We start from the raw sequence: 10,866 nt of genomic DNA, 5'->3' as shown, positions 1-10,866 counted from the left end.
AAAGAAAGATACCATCAACCCAAGAGGAGGGGATATTGGAACCTTAGAGAGGAGCAAAGAGAGAGGAGGCTGGGTTTCCTGTTTGTCAGCTGGAGCAGTCCTGAGACCTGCTCCCTCCCTGTTAGCAGCTCACTTTCTGTGAAATTTCTAAGGTTCTTGCAAAGCCAGTTCTGATGGTCCATAAGATTCAGTTAAACAAATACCTGCATTTTTTTTTTTTACTTAAAACCCATTTTAAATTATTGCTAAAGGGAAGCAGGAAGGAGAACTTGAGGGAACGGGATAGTCGAGATGGAGGAAGGAAAGAGATATTTTGATTGAGGGAGCCATTAAGGGACTAGCAAGAAATCTGGCACTAGAAAAATTCCCAGGAAGCCACAGAATGACCCCAGCGAAGATTCTAAGCAATAGTGGAGAGGAGGCCCAAACTGGCCTTGCCATGTAGTCAGACTGATGAGTATCTTAAATATCACCATAGAAACTGCATCCAGCAGGGCAGAGACACTCAGTGGAGCACTGGACTGAGCTCTCAAAGGCCAGTTGAAGAGTGGGAAGAGTAAGAGTGTGTGCAAGGAGGTCAAGACGATGATGGGGACACCCACTGAAACAGTCTACCTGAGCTACGGCATAGAACCAAACTAGACCCTCTGATTGTGAGTGACAGTTGTTTGTATGGCTGGGGCAGACTGTGGTGCCACTGGCAGTGGCACCAGGATTTATCCCTACTGCATGTGCTGGCTTTTTGGGAACCCATTCTCTTTGGATAGATACCTTGCTCAGTCTAGATCTAGTAGGGAGGCTTTAGTCCTTCCTCAAATCAATGTGCCTTACCCTCTCTAAGGAGTGGAGGGGAGGTGGAGGGAATGGGAGGAGGGGAGGGAGTGGGAACTGGGATTGGTATGTAAAATGAAAAAGGATGGTGAAAAGGTTTTACATCCCAATAAATCTCTCCGTCAACGCAATAATCCGAATCAGACCAAATCAAACCGAATTAGAAAAAGCCCGGTGCTCCTGGGTGGTCTTCCAGGCCCTCAGAGAGGAAATGGGGAGGGAAGACCAGGAAACCAAAGAGAGGGAAGAGAAAGATCAAAAGCCCACGTGTTTGTTCCCTGAGGGGGCAGTTTAAATGGCCTGTGGTCTTGAGCATCCCTGAGGAGGGGTCGTCATTTGGCGGTTTTCTCGGAGATGGAGTCTGGACTGAGGCAACTCCCACAGAAGGGGGCTTGGGATGGAACTTTCCACCCAAACACTGGAGGCTTTTTGGGTATAGGGATGCCAGGGACTGGGGTGAAGCTTCCACCCAGATAGTTTTCTTTAAAAAAAAATTAATTAAATTTAAAAAATACTGCTAATGAGAATCGTATCTGGCTCCTCTTTCTGCAGGGTCTGGGCGGCTACTTCTCAATGCTTTTCTATTTTAAAAGTATCAGAGCCCCGCCCCCCCCCCCAACCAGAAACCCCTGCCAGGCATTGCTTGATTAATTCTTTTATCTCCCTCTGAGCTCAGGGATCTAGAGAAATCTGGCGAGGCCAAGGCTGGCTCCCCATTTGCTAATGCTCTGACCTAGATTGGGCCTACTTCATTTAATAAACAGGGAGAGTCGTAGCCTCAGGCTGTCAATTCATCTGAGGCTGCTGTGGGCCCATGGTTTGTTTATAAAGGATGTTTTCGCCTGCAGTGAAACAGGCCAAGGCCGTTGCTTTCCTCTGAGTTTATAGAAACAGACTGAAGTCTGGGGCAGAATTGTAGGTTCTTCAAAAACGCTCATGAAGGCATTATTTTTGTCTCTTAACATACTCAGAAAAAAACCTACATGTCTTCTCCAGATAAACTCTGACAATTCTTGTCCCCTTCAGATAACTAACTAGAGGCAAATACATTGCCCACAGCACTTAGTTTTTGATTCAGATCCATTTCCAGATATCCTGGATTCATTCTGATATTACACACAGGGCACAACTGTAGTAGTAACTGACTAGCAACGACTGATATTACACACAGGTAACTAACTAGCAACAACTGGGTATGTTCACCACACCTGGGTCAGGCCAAGGTCTATGCATCCATTAACCCACTGAAACCATGGAAGAACACCATGAGGTAGATGCCATCATCATCCCACTCTCTGGGTATCCAAGAGCACTTATCTCAAAGTAGAACAATTAAAACCACGGTTTGTCTCACCCCATGTAGACCTGCCTGCATTATAACCGTGATCTCAAATGCATAGGGCCACAGGACCTCAATCATTGTAGAAACTGTTGAAACCCCGTCTGATCCATTTCTCGGCTCTGTAAGGCAAATGGGATTACGTCTAAGGCTTCAAATGAAGAAAGTGAAGCTTCTAGAGTTTGCATGACTTGTCCAAAGTAGAATTGTTTGTCGGCAGCTGTTGGCAGCAGAGAAGACTGCTCGGACACAGGATTAAACCAGAGGAAAACCAGTGACTACACTGAGTGGTCAGGATCCCAGTGTTCAGTTCAGGGATCACACTGAGCCTTTCACAGGGTGAACAGTTGAGCACAAAAAACATGTCCTGGGTTGACATACCTCCGTTAACAAGAACAGTTAGCCAGAAGCAGAACTACAGAAGCCAAAAGGCAAGGTTAGTACCTTTAGAGTCTTTCTCAGAACTGTGGACTTTGGTGGATGTGGTCTTTGTTTAGCTCTAGCAGACAGTGCCATTATGTGCTGAGCTTTACGGCCTGAATGGTAGTTCTACCATGGAATCATTTGTGCTAAGGTTTAAGGGCCGACTAAGTCTGGGGTCCTGTTACAGTGCAGTGTGGGAAGAGAAAGAGGCTAAATTAGAATTTCAGATAATAAGTAGTATTTGGATTATATTATACTAAAAACAAATCCTATTGGTCTAAAATTAAGTCATGTGGAATTGATGATATGCACCAAATAACCTTTTAGCATAAATACAACCTCTTATTCAAAGTTGAAATCTAACCAGGTATTGTGTATTTACACATCAACATTACCCTAAAGTGACATTACTGGTGGGAGGCAATGTTGGGACTGTAAGATGGATTTTCTGCCCAGGCCCAGGCCTCCATCACATTAAGAAGCCCACACCCCAAGACAACAGCCTCTACCCTAGTAGTCAGTCATATAAATTAATAATTTTTATTACAGATAAATTGACCTTTGAACATGTATGAATCTTGTCCATACAGGCTGGTGTCAAAAATCGTATATTTATTTGCTATAGCGTAACAGGATTCTGTCTCCAGGCCTTCTACCGAGCTGATGGAAGGACCTCTGTGAGAGAAGGTAACCCGATGAGCCCGGCTTTGAGAAGTGCTCTGGACACCGTGTGTGCTGTGGTCATATTTATTATGATTGTGAAAATGTAGACCACAGGATGTCTGTTAAATGACCAACTGTAGCATGTAAATATCTTGTTCTCAAAACCATGAGTCATGTTACAATGTGGCCAAAAGACTATTTTAACACACTAGTGAATTTTGTGTCTCTTCAAAATCCTCTGTGTCTCCCCTTCAATTAGTTGCTCCTGTTGCATCCTTACTCCAGGGAAGGGAGAAATACGCACATGTGGGAAGGTCGGTCAGTAAGTCAGGAGACTCTCTCCCTGGACTGAATTTCAAGTCTGAGTCTTTAAAAAAAATTTTATGAATCTCTGTGAGTTCAAGGCCAACCTGATCTACAGAAAGTATTCCAGGACTGGCTCCAGACCTCTAGGATATAAGGAAGGCAGCTCATAGCACCAAGAGTGTCCATAAAAAAAAAATTAAATTAGGGGCTGGAGAGATGGCTCAGTGGTTAAGAGCACTGACTGCTCTTCCAGAGGTTGTGAGTTTAATTCCCAGCAACCACATGATGGCTCACAACCACCTGTAATGAGATCTGGTACCCTTTTCTGATGTGTGGGTATACATGGAAGCAGAATGTTGTATACATAATAAATAAATAAATCTAAAAAATTTAAATTAAATTTAAAACCTGGATAAATTCCATATTAATAATACATTTCAGAAAAACACAAGGGATTGATACCCAAAAAGAGCAGAATGGAAGAAAAATAATCAAGCTCAGGGCTGAAATAAAGTAGAAACATACAAACATGTGAACAATATAAAAAAATCAATTAAACAATGAGTTGGTCCTTTGAAAAGATCAAGAATGAACAACCTTCAGCCAAATTTACCAAAAGACAGTGAGAAAAGATCAAAGTTAAAATAAAATTAGAAATGAAAATGGAAGCATCACAACAAACACAGAGGAGGGAGAATCATAAAGACATACTTTTAAAATTTATATTCAGCCAAACTGGAAAACCTAAAGAAATAGATAAATTTCTTGATATACGTGACCTGCCAAAGTTAAATCAAGATGGAAAAAACTATTTAAACAGACTTATGACCTCTTGTGAAATGGAAGCAGTGACTGAACCTCTCCCAACTGAAAACATCTCAGGGCTGGAAGGCTCCAGGCAGAGGAACTGACATCAGTACTTTTCAAATTATTTCACAAAATCAAAACTGAAGGAATGTTTCCTAATTCTCTTTACAAACTCACTACTACCCTGAAACCAAAACCACACACAGACCCCCCCCCAAAAAAAATGGAAACTGCACTAATATCCCTTAGGAACATAAATACAAAAGTTCCCCCCAAAATTCTTTTTTTTTTTTAAGGCAATGTTAGAAAACTTTAAATACAGGACTGAGATCAAATTGGTAAGGCATCACAAATTGTAAAAAGTATCTTGGCTGCATCCAGCAGAGCAAGTTGACAAAAATCTGAGCAAGCAACAGCCTCAGGGAAATGGTGTCATCAGGGCTGTCGATGGGGTAAACTCAGCCTGGAACAAGGAGTTAAGCTGGGGGGAGCACGGTCTGTGGGGTCCAGGCCTTGCTCTGAGAAGGTCAAGTGTGAGGTAACTGGGTTGAGCCTGGGTGTCACTTCAGTACTGGGGCTCCTCATTTCTGGGCCCCATGGCATTACTGCTCCCCAAGCTGGTTCCGTGGTGGGCCATCCTGTGAGCAGCTGGATCTCCTGCCCTTCCCACCACCAAGCTGGAGGGGATAGCAGTACCTAAACCAGCAGCTTTCCAAGAACTTCCTACCCCTGACCCATCCCATCCCTGCTTGGAGCCAGGGTACCTTTGACCCAGGAAACAGCATTCAGCCAGCTGACACCAAGGACTTGGGCCAGCAGTAGCAGCCACCTCTCCAATACTTTACTATTCTCTAGGCTTGGGGTTTCTCTAACATCTTCATTGATCCTATAAAATACAGGGGCAGAAGCAATGCTGGGCCACTGGTAGGATTCTGAACTGGAGGTTTCAACTGTTTGGTGTTTGGCTGGACCATCCTAAGTCATTTAGTAGTTTGAGCTAAGGATGTAAACTTAAAACTAAAAGGGAAACTGCTTTGAATGATAAAGTATAGCTCAGTACAACTTGAAGGCCCTCATCCCTCAAAAGAAACTCAAAGACAGGATTGAGGCCATAGCCCACCACACTGTCTACTCGAATCCTTGGCTAAGGAATGACCATCCAGCTGCCCAGCCCTGGATAGTTAGACTCCAGACTGTTTCCAAAGCAGATTTTACCTTCAGTTTTCAGGTGTCTGCAAATAAAGTTCTCAGAACATCTGTGCCTTTACCAAAGGAAGGGAAGGGAAGAGGACACATAAACGCTGGCAGTTTGTTGTCTACCCTGAACCAGTCCAGGGCCTTGTGCCTCAGCCAGGGAGGGGAGGGATCTGTCTGTTACCACTCTTTCTTCTTCTCGTCCATGGAGACACCCCCTGGGCCAAGAGCCACCACCAGGAGCAGGCCTCCAATCACTGACATGGTCTGGAAGAAGTCATACTTCAGGAAGTCATGCATGGGTTTATAGACCGGGATTGTCCAGAAGGCGTTGAAATACACGTTGATGGCAAACAGCCAGACGACGAGAGTCAAAGCTGCCAGCTTGGTTTTAAAACCAATGGCTACTAAGATCATCAGAGCTGTGCCCACAATGTTCTGGACGATAGAAAAGAAGCTGGCATCAAAGTGAAGGAGGGTCATGAACATCAGGACCAGCAGGACCCTTCCTCCAAGCTGCATGTACTGCTTGGGGGAGCTCTCACGCATGGTGGGAACACCAGCAAACATGCTCTTCCCTTCTGAGCGGGACTCTGCCAAGAGCAGCAGCAAACCTCCTCCTAAAGCCAGGTTCCTCATCAGAAACTTCAAGTCCCACAAAATGCTGTAGGCAATTGTCTGCAGTGCGATGATTCCAAACAGCCCAAAGCAGGCGTACTGCACGAAGTTCCTGCTCAGCACCAAAACACAGCCAGTCAACTGTCCCAGGAGGTTGAGGAACACAAAGGATGAGGCCAACAGGTAGCCACAGCTCCAGGTGGTGTCAATATAGTCACGTTGCTCACTCCACTGGAACCACATACTGATGCCATCCTCCAAGAAGGTGCTAATCAGGCAGAGTCGTGCCACATGAGGCAGGTACTGCTTGGTGACTCGCAGGAACTGGTCGGCGAAGTCCTCGGCCGTACCCATCAGGTCGTTTTGGCCCATGGCGGCGGCGGCAGCGGGCTCAGCTGGCGGGTCCTCGGCCCCCAAAATTCTTGAAACCAAATCCAAGAGCACATCAAAAAGGTTTCCCACCATAGTCAAGCTGGCTTCATCCCAGAGACTCGGGGAGGGTGCAGCATGTGTAAATTAATAAATTAATCCACCACATAAACAGACTGAAAGACAAAAACCACATGACCGTCTCATTAGATACAGAAAAGGCCCTTGACAAAATTTAACATCCCTTCCTGGGATGATAAAAGTCCTAGAGAAACTAGGGATAAAAGGCACATTCTTCAACATAAACAAGGTCATTTACAACAAGCCCACAGCCAACACCATCCTAAACAGAGAACAGTCAACAGCATTCTCCCTAAAATCAGAATCACGATAGCATTGTCTACTCTCTCTATACATATTCAAGACTTGATCAGACCAATAAGACACCTGAAGGAGATCAAGGGGATACAAATAGGGAAGGAAAAAAAAATCAACGTATCTTTACTTGCAGATGGTACTATTTTATACATAAAAGACTCTAAGGGCTCTACTAGGAAGCATAGACAGCTAACAAAGAATTTCAGCAAAGTATCAGAATACAACATGGGCACCCAGAAATCAGTGGCCCTCCTGTATACAACTGACAGATTGAGAAAGAAACCAGGTAACCATGACTTTCACATTAGGCTCATTAAAAAAAAAAAAATACCTTGGGGTAATTCTAACTAAGCAAGTGAAAGATTTGTATACTAAGAAAAGCAAGACGGCAGCTGGAGAGATGGCTCAGTGGTTGAGAGCACTGGTTGCTCTTCCAGAGGACCCAGGTTCAATTCCCAGCACCTTCATGGCAGCTCAAACTGTGTGGAACTCTAGTTCCAGGTGATCCGACACCTTCACACAGAATATATACAAGCAAAACACTGACGCATATAAAACAAAGTATAATAAATCATTTAAAAACTGCAAGACATGGGAGAAAGAAATTGAAGATATCAAAAAAATGGAAAGATCTCCCATGGTCATGGACCAATAGGATTAATATAGTGGAAATGCCTATCCTACCAGAAGCGATCTACTGATTCAATACAATCCCCATTGAAATCCCAACAATTTTTCATAAAAATTTAAAAGAAAACAAAAGCTTTCATATGGAAACACACAAAAAACTCAGGATATCATTTAAAAATCCTGAACAATGAAACTGAAGGTTTCACCATCCCTGATTTCAAGTTGTATTACAGAGCTATAGTAATAAAAACCTGCATGTCATAAAGACAGACATGCTGATCAATGGAATCAAATTGTTGACCCAGATGTAAACCCACACATCTACAGACACTTGAGTTTTGACAAAGAAGCCAAAAATACACGATGGAGAAAAGACAGTATCTTCAGCAAATGGCGCCTATCAAACTGCATGTCTGCATGTAGAAGAATGCAAATAGATCAATTATTTACTGCCCTGCCCAAAACTCAACTCCAACAGACCAAAGATGTCATCATGAAACCAGATACCCTGAATCTGACGAGAAAGTGAGGAATAGTCTTGAACTCACGGGCACAGGGAAGAACTTTCTAAAAACCAGATACCCTGAATCTGATGAGAAAGTGAGGAATAGTCTTGCGCTCACGGGCACAGGAAAGGGATTTCTAAACAGAACACTAGTAGCACAGGCACTAAGATCAACAATTAATCAATGGGACCTCATGAAACTGAAAAGCTTCCTACAGCAAAGAACATCATCATTTCAGCAAAGTGGCAGCCTACATAGTGTTTAGAAATCTTTACCAATTATACATCTGAGAGGATTAATACCTAGAATGTATAAAGAACTTTAAAAAAAAATTGAACATTGCCAAGCAGTGGTGGTGCATGCCTTTAATCCTAGCACTCAGGAGGTAAAGACAGACAGATCTCTGAGTTCAAAGCCAGCCTGTTCTACAGAGTTCCAGGACAGCCAGGGCTGAACAGAGAAAACCTATCTTGAAACACACACACATACAGACACACAACAATGAACATCAAGGAAAAAAAAAAAAAAACAATTTCAAATAGGGTATAGCACTAAACAGAATTCCCAAAAGATGTAGCACAAATGTCTGAAAAATACTTTTTATAACGTTGACAACTTTAAGCCTTTGGGGAAATGCAAATTAAAACTACTTTGTGATTTCATTTCACCCTAATCAGAATGGCCAAGATGAACAAAAGAAATGGCAGCTGATGCTGGTGGGATGTGGAGCAAGGGGACACTCCCATTGCTGGTGGGAGTGCAAACTTGTACAGCCACTATGGGAGTCAGTGTGGCAGTTCCTCAGAAAGATGAGAATCACTCTATCTCAAGATCCAGCTAGCCCACTCTTTGGCATATACGCCAAAGTGATGCTTCATCCTACTGCAGAGACCCTTGCTCACCCATGCTCATTGCTGCTCTGTTCATGACAGCCAGAAACTGGGAACAACCTAGATGTGTAGCAGTATAAATGTGGTGTAAAAACATGGTATATTGTTTACACAATGGAATATTGTCTAGCTGTTAAGAAAAGTCAGATTTGCAGGTAAACGGATGGAGCTAGAAACCATCACCATGCATGAGGTGACCCAGACCCCACAGACAAATGCTGTATGTCTATTATTGTATTTCTATTATAATATGTTGGTGCACCTTTTTAAGCTTTAGATATGTGTGTTTCGATCCAAATAACCATAGAGGTTAAGCTTCTAGTAAGGAACCAGGAGTAAGATATTGCAAAGAAGGAGCAATAGAGTAGTGTTATAAATAGAAGAAGGGGGAAACAGGAGAATTAAATAGGGGGAGGAACGGGAGGATAGAGTAAAGGAGGAAATATGGAGACAGACAGCTAAAGGCCCTTTGAAAAGCCCTATAAGAACCTGCTATGGCAGACGCTTCCTAAAATATACATATATGAATGAAATTTAAATGAAGTCACCATATAGTGGAGGAGGCAATGTCCCAACTAGATATTTTACACCACCAATTAAAACCTCCAACACCTGGTTACATATTGTTGAGTCACTGGCCAAAGGACTCCCATAGCCCCTACCGCCGCTGTTGTAGGAAGCCGCTGACCACCTCCACCCAAGGTTCCCATTAACCACACCACCACCATCCAACACGATAGGCTACTGCCAAGGCTGTTGGTGACTCTCTCCACTGATGGTAAGACCCTAATGCTGAAGACACAATTTACTTATGTCAACGAACATGGAGAAATGGAGCTGGTGCCTCATTAGAAGCTTTACCATGACGAAACAGTACTTATGGTGCTGAATACAAATAGCATTCATTTTACCCTCCACCAGAGGAGAAAAGTAATCATTTCTTTCACCCAGAAACAACCCCATGAACAACAGAGAACAACAGAGAAAATGTCATGAGAGTAACCAACCATTTTAGAATTAGATTTAAGGCCTACTCCATGATATGGAACCTACATAGGACACTGCAAAAGTGGCCAAGAATCTAAGACTAGATAGGTCATGAGCTTAGGGGGAAATCTACTACTATTATTCTGCTAAAGGAACTTAGCAATAAAACGACACCTAAGATATGTTATTATACCCATAAGTCACACATCCACCAACCCTCATCAGGGAAATTTCTTCTTGCATTATGTGGTAATAAACGCAGAAACCGAGCAACGTATAGAGCGTCAGAGACCTTGGAACACACAGTTCTAACTGGAATATCTTTCCTCCGGAGGGCTCAGGGAGTCACACAGAAAAGGCGGCTGAGAGAGTAAGAGCTGGAGGGAACAGACGACACCAAGGACAGTGTCTTCCAGATGCTACAGGCCTGATGCACATCTGGACTTGCAGAGACCGTTCCAGCGCACAGGCGGCCTGCACAGGTTCAAACCACACAGTCCCACACTGAGAAGGGGACGTGGACACAAAGTCCCACTCCTAACCAAGAAGCTATTTGTAAAGATGCCTATTGGAAAATTTAAAAACTCAGTTTTCTCCAGTAGGATGTTACTGGGTATATCTACCACACTCCAGAGCAGGCACCGTATCCAGAAGTAGTTAGTGCCAAAAATTGGATAGCCACAAGTAAAGGGATGAAAGTAGTTTCCTATTTTTCAGCGTGCACACACACACACAAAAAAAATCAACTCCAGCTGGATCAAAGACCAGAATATAAGACTTTAAACTCTGCTAGAAGGAGAAGCAGGGAGAATGCTTCGGGGTCACAGGCACGGGCTTTGGGGTCACAGGCACGGGCTTTGGGGTCACAGGCACGGGCTTCGGGGTCACAGGCACGGGCTTCGGGGTCGCAGGCACGGGCTTTGGG

The 10,866-nt window shown here is 43.7% G+C and overlaps 2 protein-coding genes across 2 annotated transcripts in view; one reads left to right on the top strand and one right to left on the bottom strand.

The window, feature by feature from the left end:
• The window catches only part of Pced1b (PC-esterase domain containing 1B), a 538,744-nt gene that overhangs the window by 399,294 nt on the left and 128,584 nt on the right, over positions 1–10,866 (top strand). The window lies entirely within an intron of this gene.
• LOC126493105 (surfeit locus protein 4) lies at positions 4,648–6,588 on the bottom strand. The gene has a single exon (XM_050129904.1). The coding sequence runs from the start codon at positions 6,551–6,553 to the stop codon at positions 5,744–5,746; it is 810 nt and encodes a 269-aa protein (XP_049985861.1). The 5' UTR covers positions 6,554–6,588; the 3' UTR covers positions 4,648–5,743.

Source organism: Alexandromys fortis, unplaced genomic scaffold (assembly GCF_014885135.2).
Source record: "Alexandromys fortis isolate MF-2015 unplaced genomic scaffold, M_Fortis_MF-2015_v1.1 scaffold_28, whole genome shotgun sequence".
Lineage (NCBI taxonomy): Eukaryota > Metazoa > Chordata > Mammalia > Rodentia > Cricetidae > Alexandromys > Alexandromys fortis.
The sequence above is the reverse complement of the archived record's forward strand: the minus strand, read 5'-3'. Positions and strand labels throughout refer to the sequence as shown.